This window comes from Stigmatopora argus, chromosome 1 (assembly GCF_051989625.1).
Source record: "Stigmatopora argus isolate UIUO_Sarg chromosome 1, RoL_Sarg_1.0, whole genome shotgun sequence".
Taxonomy (NCBI): Eukaryota; Metazoa; Chordata; class Actinopteri; order Syngnathiformes; family Syngnathidae; genus Stigmatopora; species Stigmatopora argus.
Window position 1 is genome coordinate 31,435,852 of NC_135387.1, and position 19,713 is coordinate 31,455,564.

The 19,713-nt window shown below is 50.3% G+C and overlaps 1 protein-coding gene and 1 long non-coding RNA gene across 3 annotated transcripts in view; one reads left to right on the forward strand and one right to left on the reverse strand.

Annotated features, from left to right (window-relative positions):
* ackr5 (atypical chemokine receptor 5) overlaps positions 1-2,424 on the reverse strand; it is a 2,989-nt gene extending 565 nt beyond the window's left edge. The window contains exons 1-2 of one of the 2 annotated variants that reach the window (XM_077599692.1): positions 2,387-2,424; positions 1-1,098 (exon numbers count right to left, since the gene is read on the reverse strand). The exon at positions 1-1,098 is cut by the window's left edge and continues 565 nt beyond it. In XM_077599692.1, the coding sequence (XP_077455818.1) occupies positions 34-1,062 (1,029 nt within the window). In that variant the 5' untranslated portion in view covers positions 1,063-1,098; positions 2,387-2,424 and the 3' untranslated portion in view covers positions 1-33. The remainder of the gene's footprint in view (positions 1,099-2,386) is intronic. The other variant, XM_077599702.1, reaches the window with a different exon arrangement.
* LOC144073685 (uncharacterized) overlaps positions 1-3,310 on the forward strand; it is a 6,688-nt gene extending 3,378 nt beyond the window's left edge. Inside the window, exons 2-3 of the long non-coding RNA XR_013300148.1 lie at positions 1,857-1,972; positions 3,048-3,310. This is a non-coding gene — a long non-coding RNA (uncharacterized LOC144073685). The remainder of the gene's footprint in view (positions 1-1,856; positions 1,973-3,047) is intronic.
* Positions 3,311-19,713: the final 16,403 nt, after the last annotated feature.

Below are 19,713 nucleotides of genomic sequence, written 5' to 3' on the forward strand. Positions count from 1 at the left end.
TGGAGTTTCCCTCCCGATCGCCGGGCCGAGCGCTCAAGACCCGACGTCAGATTGCGCGGTGCTGCCGTTACTCGGCTTGCGCGGGTGCGCCCGCCCGCGCGGGGCGGGCAGGCGGCGGAGCAGGGCGTCCAGCAGGTCGTCGCGGAAGCTGTCGCTGAGGAAGCTGTAGAGGATGGGGTTGGCCACGCAGTGAAAGAGGGAGAGGCTCTGCACGATGCTGAAGGAGAAGTAGACAAACTCCACCACGTTGCAGCTGAAGACGTGAGGCGCCAGGTCGGACACGATCATCAGCGTCATGACCAGGTGGTAGGGCAGCCAGCAGGCCAGGAAGACCAGCGAGTAGACATGCAGGACCCAGACGCGGCGGCGGCGGCGGCGTCCAACCCCGCCCTCCGACGGCGGCGGAGGCGCCGCCGTGCGCACGGCGCGGGCCATCAGCACGTTGCACGCCACGATGACGGAGGCCGGGCCCAGGAACTGGAAGAGCAGGCAGAGGAGGGCCACCGAGACGAACCACTCCACGTAGTCGCCCTCGGGTAGCATGTAGCAGCCCGGCTCGTCCCACTCCAGCAGATCCACGTGCACGTTCTCCAGCAGGGCCAAGAAGAGCGAGAATAGCCAGACGGCGGCGCAGAGCGCCCAGCGGCGCCGTCCCCGGAAGAGCGCCGGGCGCGACGACAGCGCCAGGTAGCGCTCCAGCGTGGCGGCGGCCAGGAAGAAGGAGCTGCTGTAGAAGTTGAGGCCGTAGAGCAGGCTGCTCAGCTTGCACAGGAAGCGGCCCCACAGCCACACGCGCTCCACCGTCACCTCCAGCATGAAGAAGGGCAGCACGGCGCTCACCATCAGGTCGGACAGGCTGACGTTCAGCACGCAGAAGAGGACGCCGGCGGCCGCGCGCCGCCGCCGCCAGTTGACCCACAGCACCAGCAGGTTCTCCAGCATCCCGGCCGAGAAGGCCAGCAGGTAGAGCAGGAAGAGGCAGACGCGCCGCCACTCGCCGTCCAGCCGGAGGGTGCACTCCGACACGAACCAAGGCGTGCCGTTGCCCGACTCGTTCTTCATCTCGGCGGAGCCAGGCGGCTGCAAGGCGCGGGTGGGCTGTGAGCGGGACCATCGCTAGGCGGGCGGAGGCGGGCAAAAGGCGGGCAGAAGGCGGGCGAACGGACGGACAAGGGCTCCGACTCGGTCGTCAAATGAACGGACCTCAAACTCTACCGGCCCACTTTCTTTGGAGATGGGCTTGCCCTCGTAAAAGGGAAATACAGGGGTACCTCTACTCGCATCATACTTTCATCTTACCAAACACTGACATGGAAAAGACCGCTAAAGCTCCAAGTGGCCAAATACTACCTCATTTGCATGATTTTATTTAGAAATGGTCACGGTAGTGTGGCGTCCTGCTTGACAATCTCCCCACGCTTGGCTACCCTAACCCCTTCGTCACCAAAACAACTCTCCGTGTGGCGAGAGAAATGTTGTCGTTTATTTCAATGGACTGCTGCAAATCAAACGAAGAAGGCCGCCCAGTTATCCATTCACTCACGACTGATATTGAAATGGAGGATGAAGAAATTGCAGGACATACAGTTGGGCATACGCAGTTCATTGTTTTCGAAAGAGGAGCTATTTAATGCCAAGTTGTTTTGAATTCATCATTTGAAGCTGTTTAGAGGTGTCTTTTTGTCCCTAGCTTAACATTAGCTTCCTTCCCCTCTCACCTGCATGAACAGACATTTTTTTTGCGTGCTTGTTTTACATTTTAATACATTTAATAAATCCCTTTAACATTTACCTTAATTTGGTGTGTTTTTCACATCTTTCATATAAATTTGTGGTGCTTTGTTCTTTTTTTATAGGCTTTCGTCGCTGCAATTTTTGGAGGTCTGTGGAACCAATTTGAGAATTGATACATAAAGTACTGCTCTACTTGGGAAGATTTCAGAAGACCAAAATTCCCGAACCAATTCATTTTGTAAGTAGAGGTACCACTGTATTTGCCTTTGCCGAGAATATTTACTGTCTACCCGCTTTCTTACCGAAAATATCCAAATGTCAAAAGTGAAATGTACATTTCAAAGAAGGTGTTTTAAAATATCTCTCCTCTTCTATGAAGAATTTTTTTCTTTGTCTAGTCTAACATATCCCCCAAAAACCCAAACTTCCAGACATTTCTCTGGTTTTGATTTCAACTTTGTTGAATGCGGTTTTACCGTTCAATGGGACCGAAAGCAACTCCTTTTGAAGTTCAAGTGATCTTTTCCGTAAATATAAGACGCGGGACCGTTTGGAGCTGTCTGAAAGTGATTGGGCCACGATGCAAAAAGTGGTCCGTTCATTCGCCGATCTGTAACTAAGACATTTAAGAAAGGTAGGATTAGAAAAGTACCTGCTTCTGACGGGCGCCGCGCTGAGGTGATGCTCCGTTGCAGAGGAATGAGCCACTGAGCGCCCGAAAGGCTCCGAGGGTCCGCGTGTGGCCATGCCCCTCCCCGCCACCCCACCCAGCGGCGCCCCAAACCTAGACCAAAGCACACGCGCCATAACTCCCGGACAGGAAGGGTCGGAATGCTGACAATTACAAAATGTGTTCAGGACGCTATGGAGGAATCCCAAAACTGTTGCTCTAAAAACATATATACTCCATTTTTTACCCCCCCAAAAATCTCAAAAGAAACAAAGGGTTGAGGAGCAAAAAATATATCTGATAGAACATTTCATAATTGATACAAATTTGTGATATTGTACACTATTCTTCTTTGGCTAAAAATGATTTCTTTGAGAGAAGCCAAGTAAATAAGTCACTTTTGAATGCCTCTCGGTACAAAGGTTTCAGGTTACGAATTTTTTATATGCAAATGAGAGACTCGGGTTAGGAAAACGATCCAAGTTACAAAATCCCCCCCGAAAAGTAAATGCATTTCCTTATCCGTTATTTTATTTTGAAAATATTGTCAGGGATGCATTGATTCTCACTTTAGAACATCGTAACATATTGGTCGCCTTTCAGTGTTAATGAGTAAAAAAGTGAATCTCCTGTTGTCTTCCAGCGGATGTCCTGTTCGATTGTGAGTGAGATGAGCCTTGCGTGCAGTCAGCAAATTCTGGTGTCCCTCGTTTGACAGGAAGGAAGGAAGGCAGCCCGGTCAGCAGAAATTGCACAAATGAGACGAATAACAGTATGTAACCGACTTCCACCACGCACATCCTCACGTCCCAGACCAAGATTTGTCCCAAAGCACAACTTCAAGATATCGCATATGCAGAGAGCGAAATGTAAAGGCAAGGCACTCGTCACATAACATAAACAAATTGAAATAGGGTTAGGGTTGGGGTTAGGGTTAGGGTTAGGGTTAGGGTTAGGGTTAGGGTTAGGGTTAGGGTTAGGGTTAGGGTTAGGGTTGGGGTTGGGGTTGGGGTTGGGGTTGGGGTTGGGGTTGGGGTTGGGGTTGGGGTTGGGGTTGGGGTTGGGGTTGGGGTTGGGGTTGGGGTTGGGGTTAGGGTTAGGGTTAGGGTTAGGGTTAGGGTTAGGGTTAGGGTTAGGGTTAGGGTTAGGGTTAGGGTTAGGGTTAGGGTTAGGGTTAGGGTTAGGGTTAGGGTTAGGGTTAGGGTTAGGGTTAGGGTTAGGGTTAGGGTTAGGGTTAGGGTTAGGGTTAGGGTTAGGGTTAGGGTTAGGGTTAGGGTTAGGGTTAGGGTTAGGGTTAGGGTTAGGGTTAGGGTTAGGGTTAGGGTTAGGGTTAGGGTTAGGGTTAGGGTTAGGGTTAGGGTTAGGGTTAGGGTTAGGGTTAGGGTTAGGGTTAGGGTTAGGGTTAGGGTTAGGGTTAGGGTTAGGGTTAGGGTTAGGGTTAGGGTTAGGGTTAGGGTTAGGGTTAGGGTTAGGGTTAGGGTTAGGGTTAGGGTTAGGGTTAGGGTTAGGGTTAGGGTTAGGGTTAGGGTTAGGGTTAGGGTTAGGGTTAGGGTTAGGGTTAGGGTTAGGGTTAGGGTTAGGGTTAGGGTTAGGGTTAGGGTTAGGGTTAGGGTTAGGGTTAGGGTTAGGGTTAGGGTTAGGGTTAGGGTTAGGGTTAGGGTTAGGGTTAGGGTTAGGGTTAGGGTTAGGGTTAGGGTTAGGGTTAGGGTTAGGGTTAGGGTTAGGGTTAGGGTTAGGGTTAGGGTTAGGGTTAGGGTTAGGGTTAGGGTTAGGGTTAGGGTTAGGGTTAGGGTTAGGGTTAGGGTTAGGGTTAGGGTTAGGGTTAGGGTTAGGGTTAGGGTTAGGGTTAGGGTTAGGGTTAGGGTTAGGGTTAGGGTTAGGGTTAGGGTTAGGGTTAGGGTTAGGGTTAGGGTTAGGGTTAGGGTTAGGGTTAGGGTTAGGGTTAGGGTTAGGGTTAGGGTTAGGGTTAGGGTTAGGGTTAGGGTTAGGGTTAGGGTTAGGGTTAGGGTTAGGGTTAGGGTTAGGGTTAGGGTTAGGGTTAGGGTTAGGGTTAGGGTTAGGGTTAGGGTTAGGGTTAGGGTTAGGGTTAGGGTTAGGGTTAGGGTTAGGGTTAGGGTTAGGGTTAGGGTTAGGGTTAGGGTTAGGGTTAGGGTTAGGGTTAGGGTTAGGGTTAGGGTTAGGGTTAGGGTTAGGGTTAGGGTTAGGGTTAGGGTTAGGGTTAGGGTTAGGGTTAGGGTTAGGGTTAGGGTTAGGGTTAGGGTTAGGGTTAGGGTTAGGGTTAGGGTTAGGGTTAGGGTTAGGGTTAGGGTTAGGGTTAGGGTTAGGGTTAGGGTTAGGGTTAGGGTTAGGGTTAGGGTTAGGGTTAGGGTTAGGGTTAGGGTTAGGGTTAGGGTTAGGGTTAGGGTTAGGGTTAGGGTTAGGGTTAGGGTTAGGGTTAGGGTTAGGGTTAGGGTTAGGGTTAGGGTTAGGGTTAGGGTTAGGGTTAGGGTTAGGGTTAGGGTTAGGGTTAGGGTTAGGGTTAGGGTTAGGGTTAGGGTTAGGGTTAGGGTTAGGGTTAGGGTTAGGGTTAGGGTTAGGGTTAGGGTTAGGGTTAGGGTTAGGGTTAGGGTTAGGGTTAGGGTTAGGGTTAGGGTTAGGGTTAGGGTTAGGGTTAGGGTTAGGGTTAGGGTTAGGGTTAGGGTTAGGGTTAGGGTTAGGGTTAGGGTTAGGGTTAGGGTTAGGGTTAGGGTTAGGGTTAGGGTTAGGGTTAGGGTTAGGGTTAGGGTTAGGGTTAGGGTTAGGGTTAGGGTTAGGGTTAGGGTTAGGGTTAGGGTTAGGGTTAGGGTTAGGGTTAGGGTTAGGGTTAGGGTTAGGGTTAGGGTTAGGGTTAGGGTTAGGGTTAGGGTTAGGGTTAGGGTTAGGGTTAGGGTTAGGGTTAGGGTTAGGGTTAGGGTTAGGGTTAGGGTTAGGGTTAGGGTTAGGGTTAGGGTTAGGGTTAGGGTTAGGGTTAGGGTTAGGGTTAGGGTTAGGGTTAGGGTTAGGGTTAGGGTTAGGGTTAGGGTTAGGGTTAGGGTTAGGGTTAGGGTTAGGGTTAGGGTTAGGGTTAGGGTTAGGGTTAGGGTTAGGGTTAGGGTTAGGGTTAGGGTTAGGGTTAGGGTTAGGGTTAGGGTTAGGGTTAGGGTTAGGGTTAGGGTTAGGGTTAGGGTTAGGGTTAGGGTTAGGGTTAGGGTTAGGGTTAGGGTTAGGGTTAGGGTTAGGGTTAGGGTTAGGGTTAGGGTTAGGGTTAGGGTTAGGGTTAGGGTTAGGGTTAGGGTTAGGGTTAGGGTTAGGGTTAGGGTTAGGGTTAGGGTTAGGGTTAGGGTTAGGGTTAGGGTTAGGGTTAGGGTTAGGGTTAGGGTTAGGGTTAGGGTTAGGGTTAGGGTTAGGGTTAGGGTTAGGGTTAGGGTTAGGGTTAGGGTTAGGGTTAGGGTTAGGGTTAGGGTTAGGGTTAGGGTTAGGGTTAGGGTTAGGGTTAGGGTTAGGGTTAGGGTTAGGGTTAGGGTTAGGGTTAGGGTTAGGGTTAGGGTTAGGGTTAGGGTTAGGGTTAGGGTTAGGGTTAGGGTTAGGGTTAGGGTTAGGGTTAGGGTTAGGGTTAGGGTTAGGGTTAGGGTTAGGGTTAGGGTTAGGGTTAGGGTTAGGGTTAGGGTTAGGGTTAGGGTTAGGGTTAGGGTTAGGGTTAGGGTTAGGGTTAGGGTTAGGGTTAGGGTTAGGGTTAGGGTTAGGGTTAGGGTTAGGGTTAGGGTTAGGGTTAGGGTTAGGGTTAGGGTTAGGGTTAGGGTTAGGGTTAGGGTTAGGGTTAGGGTTAGGGTTAGGGTTAGGGTTAGGGTTAGGGTTAGGGTTAGGGTTAGGGTTAGGGTTAGGGTTAGGGTTAGGGTTAGGGTTAGGGTTAGGGTTAGGGTTAGGGTTAGGGTTAGGGTTAGGGTTAGGGTTAGGGTTAGGGTTAGGGTTAGGGTTAGGGTTAGGGTTAGGGTTAGGGTTAGGGTTAGGGTTAGGGTTAGGGTTAGGGTTAGGGTTAGGGTTAGGGTTAGGGTTAGGGTTAGGGTTAGGGTTAGGGTTAGGGTTAGGGTTAGGGTTAGGGTTAGGGTTAGGGTTAGGGTTAGGGTTAGGGTTAGGGTTAGGGTTAGGGTTAGGGTTAGGGTTAGGGTTAGGGTTAGGGTTAGGGTTAGGGTTAGGGTTAGGGTTAGGGTTAGGGTTAGGGTTAGGGTTAGGGTTAGGGTTAGGGTTAGGGTTAGGGTTAGGGTTAGGGTTAGGGTTAGGGTTAGGGTTAGGGTTAGGGTTAGGGTTAGGGTTAGGGTTAGGGTTAGGGTTAGGGTTAGGGTTAGGGTTAGGGTTAGGGTTAGGGTTAGGGTTAGGGTTAGGGTTAGGGTTAGGGTTAGGGTTAGGGTTAGGGTTAGGGTTAGGGTTAGGGTTAGGGTTAGGGTTAGGGTTAGGGTTAGGGTTAGGGTTAGGGTTAGGGTTAGGGTTAGGGTTAGGGTTAGGGTTAGGGTTAGGGTTAGGGTTAGGGTTAGGGTTAGGGTTAGGGTTAGGGTTAGGGTTAGGGTTAGGGTTAGGGTTAGGGTTAGGGTTAGGGTTAGGGTTAGGGTTAGGGTTAGGGTTAGGGTTAGGGTTAGGGTTAGGGTTAGGGTTAGGGTTAGGGTTAGGGTTAGGGTTAGGGTTAGGGTTAGGGTTAGGGTTAGGGTTAGGGTTAGGGTTAGGGTTAGGGTTAGGGTTAGGGTTAGGGTTAGGGTTAGGGTTAGGGTTAGGGTTAGGGTTAGGGTTAGGGTTAGGGTTAGGGTTAGGGTTAGGGTTAGGGTTAGGGTTAGGGTTAGGGTTAGGGTTAGGGTTAGGGTTAGGGTTAGGGTTAGGGTTAGGGTTAGGGTTAGGGTTAGGGTTAGGGTTAGGGTTAGGGTTAGGGTTAGGGTTAGGGTTAGGGTTAGGGTTAGGGTTAGGGTTAGGGTTAGGGTTAGGGTTAGGGTTAGGGTTAGGGTTAGGGTTAGGGTTAGGGTTAGGGTTAGGGTTAGGGTTAGGGTTAGGGTTAGGGTTAGGGTTAGGGTTAGGGTTAGGGTTAGGGTTAGGGTTAGGGTTAGGGTTAGGGTTAGGGTTAGGGTTAGGGTTAGGGTTAGGGTTAGGGTTAGGGTTAGGGTTAGGGTTAGGGTTAGGGTTAGGGTTAGGGTTAGGGTTAGGGTTAGGGTTAGGGTTAGGGTTAGGGTTAGGGTTAGGGTTAGGGTTAGGGTTAGGGTTAGGGTTAGGGTTAGGGTTAGGGTTAGGGTTAGGGTTAGGGTTAGGGTTAGGGTTAGGGTTAGGGTTAGGGTTAGGGTTAGGGTTAGGGTTAGGGTTAGGGTTAGGGTTAGGGTTAGGGTTAGGGTTAGGGTTAGGGTTAGGGTTAGGGTTAGGGTTAGGGTTAGGGTTAGGGTTAGGGTTAGGGTTAGGGTTAGGGTTAGGGTTAGGGTTAGGGTTAGGGTTAGGGTTAGGGTTAGGGTTAGGGTTAGGGTTAGGGTTAGGGTTAGGGTTAGGGTTAGGGTTAGGGTTAGGGTTAGGGTTAGGGTTAGGGTTAGGGTTAGGGTTAGGGTTAGGGTTAGGGTTAGGGTTAGGGTTAGGGTTAGGGTTAGGGTTAGGGTTAGGGTTAGGGTTAGGGTTAGGGTTAGGGTTAGGGTTAGGGTTAGGGTTAGGGTTAGGGTTAGGGTTAGGGTTAGGGTTAGGGTTAGGGTTAGGGTTAGGGTTAGGGTTAGGGTTAGGGTTAGGGTTAGGGTTAGGGTTAGGGTTAGGGTTAGGGTTAGGGTTAGGGTTAGGGTTAGGGTTAGGGTTAGGGTTAGGGTTAGGGTTAGGGTTAGGGTTAGGGTTAGGGTTAGGGTTAGGGTTAGGGTTAGGGTTAGGGTTAGGGTTAGGGTTAGGGTTAGGGTTAGGGTTAGGGTTAGGGTTAGGGTTAGGGTTAGGGTTAGGGTTAGGGTTAGGGTTAGGGTTAGGGTTAGGGTTAGGGTTAGGGTTAGGGTTAGGGTTAGGGTTAGGGTTAGGGTTAGGGTTAGGGTTAGGGTTAGGGTTAGGGTTAGGGTTAGGGTTAGGGTTAGGGTTAGGGTTAGGGTTAGGGTTAGGGTTAGGGTTAGGGTTAGGGTTAGGGTTAGGGTTAGGGTTAGGGTTAGGGTTAGGGTTAGGGTTAGGGTTAGGGTTAGGGTTAGGGTTAGGGTTAGGGTTAGGGTTAGGGTTAGGGTTAGGGTTAGGGTTAGGGTTAGGGTTAGGGTTAGGGTTAGGGTTAGGGTTAGGGTTAGGGTTAGGGTTAGGGTTAGGGTTAGGGTTAGGGTTAGGGTTAGGGTTAGGGTTAGGGTTAGGGTTAGGGTTAGGGTTAGGGTTAGGGTTAGGGTTAGGGTTAGGGTTAGGGTTAGGGTTAGGGTTAGGGTTAGGGTTAGGGTTAGGGTTAGGGTTAGGGTTAGGGTTAGGGTTAGGGTTAGGGTTAGGGTTAGGGTTAGGGTTAGGGTTAGGGTTAGGGTTAGGGTTAGGGTTAGGGTTAGGGTTAGGGTTAGGGTTAGGGTTAGGGTTAGGGTTAGGGTTAGGGTTAGGGTTAGGGTTAGGGTTAGGGTTAGGGTTAGGGTTAGGGTTAGGGTTAGGGTTAGGGTTAGGGTTAGGGTTAGGGTTAGGGTTAGGGTTAGGGTTAGGGTTAGGGTTAGGGTTAGGGTTAGGGTTAGGGTTAGGGTTAGGGTTAGGGTTAGGGTTAGGGTTAGGGTTAGGGTTAGGGTTAGGGTTAGGGTTAGGGTTAGGGTTAGGGTTAGGGTTAGGGTTAGGGTTAGGGTTAGGGTTAGGGTTAGGGTTAGGGTTAGGGTTAGGGTTAGGGTTAGGGTTAGGGTTAGGGTTAGGGTTAGGGTTAGGGTTAGGGTTAGGGTTAGGGTTAGGGTTAGGGTTAGGGTTAGGGTTAGGGTTAGGGTTAGGGTTAGGGTTAGGGTTAGGGTTAGGGTTAGGGTTAGGGTTAGGGTTAGGGTTAGGGTTAGGGTTAGGGTTAGGGTTAGGGTTAGGGTTAGGGTTAGGGTTAGGGTTAGGGTTAGGGTTAGGGTTAGGGTTAGGGTTAGGGTTAGGGTTAGGGTTAGGGTTAGGGTTAGGGTTAGGGTTAGGGTTAGGGTTAGGGTTAGGGTTAGGGTTAGGGTTAGGGTTAGGGTTAGGGTTAGGGTTAGGGTTAGGGTTAGGGTTAGGGTTAGGGTTAGGGTTAGGGTTAGGGTTAGGGTTAGGGTTAGGGTTAGGGTTAGGGTTAGGGTTAGGGTTAGGGTTAGGGTTAGGGTTAGGGTTAGGGTTAGGGTTAGGGTTAGGGTTAGGGTTAGGGTTAGGGTTAGGGTTAGGGTTAGGGTTAGGGTTAGGGTTAGGGTTAGGGTTAGGGTTAGGGTTAGGGTTAGGGTTAGGGTTAGGGTTAGGGTTAGGGTTAGGGTTAGGGTTAGGGTTAGGGTTAGGGTTAGGGTTAGGGTTAGGGTTAGGGTTAGGGTTAGGGTTAGGGTTAGGGTTAGGGTTAGGGTTAGGGTTAGGGTTAGGGTTAGGGTTAGGGTTAGGGTTAGGGTTAGGGTTAGGGTTAGGGTTAGGGTTAGGGTTAGGGTTAGGGTTAGGGTTAGGGTTAGGGTTAGGGTTAGGGTTAGGGTTAGGGTTAGGGTTAGGGTTAGGGTTAGGGTTAGGGTTAGGGTTAGGGTTAGGGTTAGGGTTAGGGTTAGGGTTAGGGTTAGGGTTAGGGTTAGGGTTAGGGTTAGGGTTAGGGTTAGGGTTAGGGTTAGGGTTAGGGTTAGGGTTAGGGTTAGGGTTAGGGTTAGGGTTAGGGTTAGGGTTAGGGTTAGGGTTAGGGTTAGGGTTAGGGTTAGGGTTAGGGTTAGGGTTAGGGTTAGGGTTAGGGTTAGGGTTAGGGTTAGGGTTAGGGTTAGGGTTAGGGTTAGGGTTAGGGTTAGGGTTAGGGTTAGGGTTAGGGTTAGGGTTAGGGTTAGGGTTAGGGTTAGGGTTAGGGTTAGGGTTAGGGTTAGGGTTAGGGTTAGGGTTAGGGTTAGGGTTAGGGTTAGGGTTAGGGTTAGGGTTAGGGTTAGGGTTAGGGTTAGGGTTAGGGTTAGGGTTAGGGTTAGGGTTAGGGTTAGGGTTAGGGTTAGGGTTAGGGTTAGGGTTAGGGTTAGGGTTAGGGTTAGGGTTAGGGTTAGGGTTAGGGTTAGGGTTAGGGTTAGGGTTAGGGTTAGGGTTAGGGTTAGGGTTAGGGTTAGGGTTAGGGTTAGGGTTAGGGTTAGGGTTAGGGTTAGGGTTAGGGTTAGGGTTAGGGTTAGGGTTAGGGTTAGGGTTAGGGTTAGGGTTAGGGTTAGGGTTAGGGTTAGGGTTAGGGTTAGGGTTAGGGTTAGGGTTAGGGTTAGGGTTAGGGTTAGGGTTAGGGTTAGGGTTAGGGTTAGGGTTAGGGTTAGGGTTAGGGTTAGGGTTAGGGTTAGGGTTAGGGTTAGGGTTAGGGTTAGGGTTAGGGTTAGGGTTAGGGTTAGGGTTAGGGTTAGGGTTAGGGTTAGGGTTAGGGTTAGGGTTAGGGTTAGGGTTAGGGTTAGGGTTAGGGTTAGGGTTAGGGTTAGGGTTAGGGTTAGGGTTAGGGTTAGGGTTAGGGTTAGGGTTAGGGTTAGGGTTAGGGTTAGGGTTAGGGTTAGGGTTAGGGTTAGGGTTAGGGTTAGGGTTAGGGTTAGGGTTAGGGTTAGGGTTAGGGTTAGGGTTAGGGTTAGGGTTAGGGTTAGGGTTAGGGTTAGGGTTAGGGTTAGGGTTAGGGTTAGGGTTAGGGTTAGGGTTAGGGTTAGGGTTAGGGTTAGGGTTAGGGTTAGGGTTAGGGTTAGGGTTAGGGTTAGGGTTAGGGTTAGGGTTAGGGTTAGGGTTAGGGTTAGGGTTAGGGTTAGGGTTAGGGTTAGGGTTAGGGTTAGGGTTAGGGTTAGGGTTAGGGTTAGGGTTAGGGTTAGGGTTAGGGTTAGGGTTAGGGTTAGGGTTAGGGTTAGGGTTAGGGTTAGGGTTAGGGTTAGGGTTAGGGTTAGGGTTAGGGTTAGGGTTAGGGTTAGGGTTAGGGTTAGGGTTAGGGTTAGGGTTAGGGTTAGGGTTAGGGTTAGGGTTAGGGTTAGGGTTAGGGTTAGGGTTAGGGTTAGGGTTAGGGTTAGGGTTAGGGTTAGGGTTAGGGTTAGGGTTAGGGTTAGGGTTAGGGTTAGGGTTAGGGTTAGGGTTAGGGTTAGGGTTAGGGTTAGGGTTAGGGTTAGGGTTAGGGTTAGGGTTAGGGTTAGGGTTAGGGTTAGGGTTAGGGTTAGGGTTAGGGTTAGGGTTAGGGTTAGGGTTAGGGTTAGGGTTAGGGTTAGGGTTAGGGTTAGGGTTAGGGTTAGGGTTAGGGTTAGGGTTAGGGTTAGGGTTAGGGTTAGGGTTAGGGTTAGGGTTAGGGTTAGGGTTAGGGTTAGGGTTAGGGTTAGGGTTAGGGTTAGGGTTAGGGTTAGGGTTAGGGTTAGGGTTAGGGTTAGGGTTAGGGTTAGGGTTAGGGTTAGGGTTAGGGTTAGGGTTAGGGTTAGGGTTAGGGTTAGGGTTAGGGTTAGGGTTAGGGTTAGGGTTAGGGTTAGGGTTAGGGTTAGGGTTAGGGTTAGGGTTAGGGTTAGGGTTAGGGTTAGGGTTAGGGTTAGGGTTAGGGTTAGGGTTAGGGTTAGGGTTAGGGTTAGGGTTAGGGTTAGGGTTAGGGTTAGGGTTAGGGTTAGGGTTAGGGTTAGGGTTAGGGTTAGGGTTAGGGTTAGGGTTAGGGTTAGGGTTAGGGTTAGGGTTAGGGTTAGGGTTAGGGTTAGGGTTAGGGTTAGGGTTAGGGTTAGGGTTAGGGTTAGGGTTAGGGTTAGGGTTAGGGTTAGGGTTAGGGTTAGGGTTAGGGTTAGGGTTAGGGTTAGGGTTAGGGTTAGGGTTAGGGTTAGGGTTAGGGTTAGGGTTAGGGTTAGGGTTAGGGTTAGGGTTAGGGTTAGGGTTAGGGTTAGGGTTAGGGTTAGGGTTAGGGTTAGGGTTAGGGTTAGGGTTAGGGTTAGGGTTAGGGTTAGGGTTAGGGTTAGGGTTAGGGTTAGGGTTAGGGTTAGGGTTAGGGTTAGGGTTAGGGTTAGGGTTAGGGTTAGGGTTAGGGTTAGGGTTAGGGTTAGGGTTAGGGTTAGGGTTAGGGTTAGGGTTAGGGTTAGGGTTAGGGTTAGGGTTAGGGTTAGGGTTAGGGTTAGGGTTAGGGTTAGGGTTAGGGTTAGGGTTAGGGTTAGGGTTAGGGTTAGGGTTAGGGTTAGGGTTAGGGTTAGGGTTAGGGTTAGGGTTAGGGTTAGGGTTAGGGTTAGGGTTAGGGTTAGGGTTAGGGTTAGGGTTAGGGTTAGGGTTAGGGTTAGGGTTAGGGTTAGGGTTAGGGTTAGGGTTAGGGTTAGGGTTAGGGTTAGGGTTAGGGTTAGGGTTAGGGTTAGGGTTAGGGTTAGGGTTAGGGTTAGGGTTAGGGTTAGGGTTAGGGTTAGGGTTAGGGTTAGGGTTAGGGTTAGGGTTAGGGTTAGGGTTAGGGTTAGGGTTAGGGTTAGGGTTAGGGTTAGGGTTAGGGTTAGGGTTAGGGTTAGGGTTAGGGTTAGGGTTAGGGTTAGGGTTAGGGTTAGGGTTAGGGTTAGGGTTAGGGTTAGGGTTAGGGTTAGGGTTAGGGTTAGGGTTAGGGTTAGGGTTAGGGTTAGGGTTAGGGTTAGGGTTAGGGTTAGGGTTAGGGTTAGGGTTAGGGTTAGGGTTAGGGTTAGGGTTAGGGTTAGGGTTAGGGTTAGGGTTAGGGTTAGGGTTAGGGTTAGGGTTAGGGTTAGGGTTAGGGTTAGGGTTAGGGTTAGGGTTAGGGTTAGGGTTAGGGTTAGGGTTAGGGTTAGGGTTAGGGTTAGGGTTAGGGTTAGGGTTAGGGTTAGGGTTAGGGTTAGGGTTAGGGTTAGGGTTAGGGTTAGGGTTAGGGTTAGGGTTAGGGTTAGGGTTAGGGTTAGGGTTAGGGTTAGGGTTAGGGTTAGGGTTAGGGTTAGGGTTAGGGTTAGGGTTAGGGTTAGGGTTAGGGTTAGGGTTAGGGTTAGGGTTAGGGTTAGGGTTAGGGTTAGGGTTAGGGTTAGGGTTAGGGTTAGGGTTAGGGTTAGGGTTAGGGTTAGGGTTAGGGTTAGGGTTAGGGTTAGGGTTAGGGTTAGGGTTAGGGTTAGGGTTAGGGTTAGGGTTAGGGTTAGGGTTAGGGTTAGGGTTAGGGTTAGGGTTAGGGTTAGGGTTAGGGTTAGGGTTAGGGTTAGGGTTAGGGTTAGGGTTAGGGTTAGGGTTAGGGTTAGGGTTAGGGTTAGGGTTAGGGTTAGGGTTAGGGTTAGGGTTAGGGTTAGGGTTAGGGTTAGGGTTAGGGTTAGGGTTAGGGTTAGGGTTAGGGTTAGGGTTAGGGTTAGGGTTAGGGTTAGGGTTAGGGTTAGGGTTAGGGTTAGGGTTAGGGTTAGGGTTAGGGTTAGGGTTAGGGTTAGGGTTAGGGTTAGGGTTAGGGTTAGGGTTAGGGTTAGGGTTAGGGTTAGGGTTAGGGTTAGGGTTAGGGTTAGGGTTAGGGTTAGGGTTAGGGTTAGGGTTAGGGTTAGGGTTAGGGTTAGGGTTAGGGTTAGGGTTAGGGTTAGGGTTAGGGTTAGGGTTAGGGTTAGGGTTAGGGTTAGGGTTAGGGTTAGGGTTAGGGTTAGGGTTAGGGTTAGGGTTAGGGTTAGGGTTAGGGTTAGGGTTAGGGTTAGGGTTAGGGTTAGGGTTAGGGTTAGGGTTAGGGTTAGGGTTAGGGTTAGGGTTAGGGTTAGGGTTAGGGTTAGGGTTAGGGTTAGGGTTAGGGTTAGGGTTAGGGTTAGGGTTAGGGTTAGGGTTAGGGTTAGGGTTAGGGTTAGGGTTAGGGTTAGGGTTAGGGTTAGGGTTAGGGTTAGGGTTAGGGTTAGGGTTAGGGTTAGGGTTAGGGTTAGGGTTAGGGTTAGGGTTAGGGTTAGGGTTAGGGTTAGGGTTAGGGTTAGGGTTAGGGTTAGGGTTAGGGTTAGGGTTAGGGTTAGGGTTAGGGTTAGGGTTAGGGTTAGGGTTAGGGTTAGGGTTAGGGTTAGGGTTAGGGTTAGGGTTAGGGTTAGGGTTAGGGTTAGGGTTAGGGTTAGGGTTAGGGTTAGGGTTAGGGTTAGGGTTAGGGTTAGGGTTAGGGTTAGGGTTAGGGTTAGGGTTAGGGTTAGGGTTAGGGTTAGGGTTAGGGTTAGGGTTAGGGTTAGGGTTAGGGTTAGGGTTAGGGTTAGGGTTAGGGTTAGGGTTAGGGTTAGGGTTAGGGTTAGGGTTAGGGTTAGGGTTAGGGTTAGGGTTAGGGTTAGGGTTAGGGTTAGGGTTAGGGTTAGGGTTAGGGTTAGGGTTAGGGTTAGGGTTAGGGTTAGGGTTAGGGTTAGGGTTAGGGTTAGGGTTAGGGTTAGGGTTAGGGTTAGGGTTAGGGTTAGGGTTAGGGTTAGGGTTAGGGTTAGGGTTAGGGTTAGGGTTAGGGTTAGGGTTAGGGTTAGGGTTAGGGTTAGGGTTAGGGTTAGGGTTAGGGTTAGGGTTAGGGTTAGGGTTAGGGTTAGGGTTAGGGTTAGGGTTAGGGTTAGGGTTAGGGTTAGGGTTAGGGTTAGGGTTAGGGTTAGGGTTAGGGTTAGGGTTAGGGTTAGGGTTAGGGTTAGGGTTAGGGTTAGGGTTAGGGTTAGGGTTAGGGTTAGGGTTAGGGTTAGGGTTAGGGTTAGGGTTAGGGTTAGGGTTAGGGTTAGGGTTAGGGTTAGGGTTAGGGTTAGGGTTAGGGTTAGGGTTAGGGTTAGGGTTAGGGTTAGGGTTAGGGTTAGGGTTAGGGTTAGGGTTAGGGTTAGGGTTAGGGTTAGGGTTAGGGTTAGGGTTAGGGTTAGGGTTAGGGTTAGGGTTAGGGTTAGGGTTAGGGTTAGGGTTAGGGTTAGGGTTAGGGTTAGGGTTAGGGTTAGGGTTAGGGTTAGGGTTAGGGTTAGGGTTAGGGTTAGGGTTAGGGTTAGGGTTAGGGTTAGGGTTAGGGTTAGGGTTAGGGTTAGGGTTAGGGTTAGGGTTAGGGTTAGGGTTAGGGTTAGGGTTAGGGTTAGGGTTAGGGTTAGGGTTAGGGTTAGGGTTAGGGTTAGGGTTAGGGTTAGGGTTAGGGTTAGGGTTAGGGTTAGGGTTAGGGTTAGGGTTAGGGTTAGGGTTAGGGTTAGGGTTAGGGTTAGGGTTAGGGTTAGGGTTAGGGTTAGGGTTAGGGTTAGGGTTAGGGTTAGGGTTAGGGTTAGGGTTAGGGTTAGGGTTAGGGTTAGGGTTAGGGTTAGGGTTAGGGTTAGGGTTAGGGTTAGGGTTAGGGTTAGGGTTAGGGTTAGGGTTAGGGTTAGGGTTAGGGTTAGGGTTAGGGTTAGGGTTAGGGTTAGGGTTAGGGTTAGGGTTAGGGTTAGGGTTAGGGTTAGGGTTAGGGTTAGGGTTAGGGTTAGGGTTAGGGTTAGGGTTAGGGTTAGGGTTAGGGTTAGGGTTAGGGTTAGGGTTAGGGTTAGGGTTAGGGTTAGGGTTAGGGTTAGGGTTAGGGTTAGGGTTAGGGTTAGGGTTAGGGTTAGGGTTAGGGTTAGGGTTAGGGTTAGGGTTAGGGTTAGGGTTAGGGTTAGGGTTAGGGTTAGGGTTAGGGTTAGGGTTAGGGTTAGGGTTAGGGTTAGGGTTAGGGTTAGGGTTAGGGTTAGGGTTAGGGTTAGGGTTAGGGTTAGGGTTAGGGTTAGGGTTAGGGTTAGGGTTAGGGTTAGGGTTAGGGTTAGGGTTAGGGTTAGGGTTAGGGTTAGGGTTAGGGTTAGGGTTAGGGTTAGGGTTAGGGTTAGGGTTAGGGTTAGGGTTAGGGTTAGGGTTAGGGTTAGGGTTAGGGTTAGGGTTAGGGTTAGGGTTAGGGTTAGGGTTAGGGTTAGGGTTAGGGTTAGGGTTAGGGTTAGGGTTAGGGTTAGGGTTAGGGTTAGGGTTAGGGTTAGGGTTAGGGTTAGGGTTAGGGTTAGGGTTAGGGTTAGGGTTAGGGTTAGGGTTAGGGTTAGGGTTAGGGTTAGGGTTAGGGTTAGGGTTAGGGTTAGGGTTAGGGTTAGGGTTAGGGTTAGGGTTAGGGTTAGGGTTAGGGTTAGGGTTAGGGTTAGGGTTAGGGTTAGGGTTAGGGTTAGGGTTAGGGTTAGGGTTAGGGTTAGGGTTAGGGTTAGGGTTAGGGTTAGGGTTAGGGTTAGGGTTAGGGTTAGGGTTAGGGTTAGGGTTAGGGTTAGGGTTAGGGTTAGGGTTAGGGTTAGGGTTAGGGTTAGGGTTAGGGTTAGGGTTAGGGTTAGGGTTAGGGTTAGGGTTAGGGTTAGGGTTAGGGTTAGGGTTAGGGTTAGGGTTAGGGTTAGGGTTAGGGTTAGGGTTAGGGTTAGGGTTAGGGTTAGGGTTAGGGTTAGGGTTAGGGTTAGGGTTAGGGTTAGGGTTAGGGTTAGGGTTAGGGTTAGGGTTAGGGTTAGGGTTAGGGTTAGGGTTAGGGTTAGGGTTAGGGTTAGGGTTAGGGTTAGGGTTAGGGTTAGGGTTAGGGTTAGGGTTAGGGTTAGGGTTAGGGTTAGGGTTAGGGTTAGGGTTAGGGTTAGGGTTAGGGTTAGGGTTAGGGTTAGGGTTAGGGTTAGGGTTAGGGTTAGGGTTAGGGTTAGGGTTAGGGTTAGGGTTAGGGTTAGGGTTAGGGTTAGGGTTAGGGTTAGGGTTAGGGTTAGGGTTAGGGTTAGGGTTAGGGTTAGGGTTAGGGTTAGGGTTAGGGTTAGGGTTAGGGTTAGGGTTAGGGTTAGGGTTAGGGTTAGGGTTAGGGTTAGGGTTAGGGTTAGGGTTAGGGTTAGGGTTAGGGTTAGGGTTAGGGTTAGGGTTAGGGTTAGGGTTAGGGTTAGGGTTAGGGTTAGGGTTAGGGTTAGGGTTAGGGTTAGGGTTAGGGTTAGGGTTAGGGTTAGGGTTAGGGTTAGGGTTAGGGTTAGGGTTAGGGTTAGGGTTAGGGTTAGGGTTAGGGTTAGGGTTAGGGTTAGGGTTAGGGTTAGGGTTAGGGTTAGGGTTAGGGTTAGGGTTAGGGTTAGGGTTAGGGTTAGGGTTAGGGTTAGGGTTAGGGTTAGGGTTAGGGTTAGGGTTAGGGTTAGGGTTAGGGTTAGGGTTAGGGTTAGGGTTAGGGTTAGGGTTAGGGTTAGGGTTAGGGTTAGGGTTAGGGTTAGGGTTAGGGTTAGGGTTAGGGTTAGGGTTAGGGTTAGGGTTAGGGTTAGGGTTAGGGTTAGGGTTAGGGTTAGGGTTAGGGTTAGGGTTAGGGTTAGGGTTAGGGTTAGGGTTAGGGTTAGGGTTAGGGTTAGGGTTAGGGTTAGGGTTAGGGTTAGGGTTAGGGTTAGGGTTAGGGTTAGGGTTAGGGTTAGGGTTAGGGTTAGGGTTAGGGTTAGGGTTAGGGTTAGGGTTAGGGTTAGGGTTAGGGTTAGGGTTAGGGTTAGGGTTAGGGTTAGGGTTAGGGTTAGGGTTAGGGTTAGGGTTAGGGTTAGGGTTAGGGTTAGGGTTAGGGTTAGGGTTAGGGTTAGGGTTAGGGTTAGGGTTAGGGTTAGGGTTAGGGTTAGGGTTAGGGTTAGGGTTAGGGTTAGGGTTAGGGTTAGGGTTAGGGTTAGGGTTAGGGTTAGGGTTAGGGTTAGGGTTAGGGTTAGGGTTAGGGTTAGGGTTAGGGTTAGGGTTAGGGTTAGGGTTAGGGTTAGGGTTAGGGTTAGGGTTAGGGTTAGGGTTAGGGTTAGGGTTAGGGTTAGGGTTAGGGTTAGGGTTAGGGTTAGGGTTAGGGTTAGGGTTAGGGTTAGGGTTAGGGTTAGGGTTAGGGTTAGGGTTAGGGTTAGGGTTAGGGTTAGGGTTAGGGTTAGGGTTAGGGTTAGGGTTAGGGTTAGGGTTAGGGTTAGGGTTAGGGTTAGGGTTAGGGTTAGGGTTAGGGTTAGGGTTAGGGTTAGGGTTAGGGTTAGGGTTAGGGTTAGGGTTAGGGTTAGGGTTAGGGTTAGGGTTAGGGTTAGGGTTAGGGTTAGGGTTAGGGTTAGGGTTAGGGTTAGGGTTAGGGTTAGGGTTAGGGTTAGGGTTAGGGTTAGGGTTAGGGTTAGGGTTAGGGTTAGGGTTAGGGTTAGGGTTAGGGTTAGGGTTAGGGTTAGGGTTAGGGTTAGGGTTAGGGTTAGGGTTAGGGTTAGGGTTAGGGTTAGGGTTAGGGTTAGGGTTAGGGTTAGGGTTAGGGTTAGGGTTAGGGTTAGGGTTAGGGTTAGGGTTAGGGTTAGGGTTAGGGTTAGGGTTAGGGTTAGGGTTAGGGTTAGGGTTAGGGTTAGGGTTAGGGTTAGGGTTAGGGTTAGGGTTAGGGTTAGGGTTAGGGTTAGGGTTAGGGTTAGGGTTAGGGTTAGGGTTAGGGTTAGGGTTAGGGTTAGGGTTAGGGTTAGGGTTAGGGTTAGGGTTAGGGTTAGGGTTAGGGTTAGGGTTAGGGTTAGGGTTAGGGTTAGGGTTAGGGTTAGGGTTAGGGTTAGGGTTAGGGTTAGGGTTAGGGTTAGGGTTAGGGTTAGGGTTAGGGTTAGGGTTAGGGTTAGGGTTAGGGTTAGGGTTAGGGTTAGGGTTAGGGTTAGGGTTAGGGTTAGGGTTAGGGTTAGGGTTAGGGTTAGGGTTAGGGTTAGGGTTAGGGTTAGGGTTAGGGTTAGGGTTAGGGTTAGGGTTAGGGTTAGGGTTAGGGTTAGGGTTAGGGTTAGGGTTAGGGTTAGGGTTAGGGTTAGGGTTAGGGTTAGGGTTAGGGTTAGGGTTAGGGTTAGGGTTAGGGTTAGGGTTAGGGTTAGGGTTAGGGTTAGGGTTAGGGTTAGGGTTAGGGTTAGGGTTAGGGTTAGGGTTAGGGTTAGGGTTAGGGTTAGGGTTAGGGTTAGGGTTAGGGTTAGGGTTAGGGTTAGGGTTAGGGTTAGGGTTAGGGTTAGGGTTAGGGTTAGGGTTAGGGTTAGGGTTAGGGTTAGGGTTAGGGTTAGGGTTAGGGTTAGGGTTAGGGTTAGGGTTAGGGTTAGGGTTAGGGTTAGGGTTAGGGTTAGGGTTAGGGTTAGGGTTAGGGTTAGGGTTAGGGTTAGGGTTAGGGTTAGGGTTAGGGTTAGGGTTAGGGTTAGGGTTAGGGTTAGGGTTAGGGTTAGGGTTAGGGTTAGGGTTAGGGTTAGGGTTAGGGTTAGGGTTAGGGTTAGGGTTAGGGTTAGGGTTAGGGTTAGGGTTAGGGTTAGGGTTAGGGTTAGGGTTAGGGTTAGGGTTAGGGTTAGGGTTAGGGTTAGGGTTAGGGTTAGGGTTAGGGTTAGGGTTAGGGTTAGGGTCTAGGGTTAGGGTTAGGG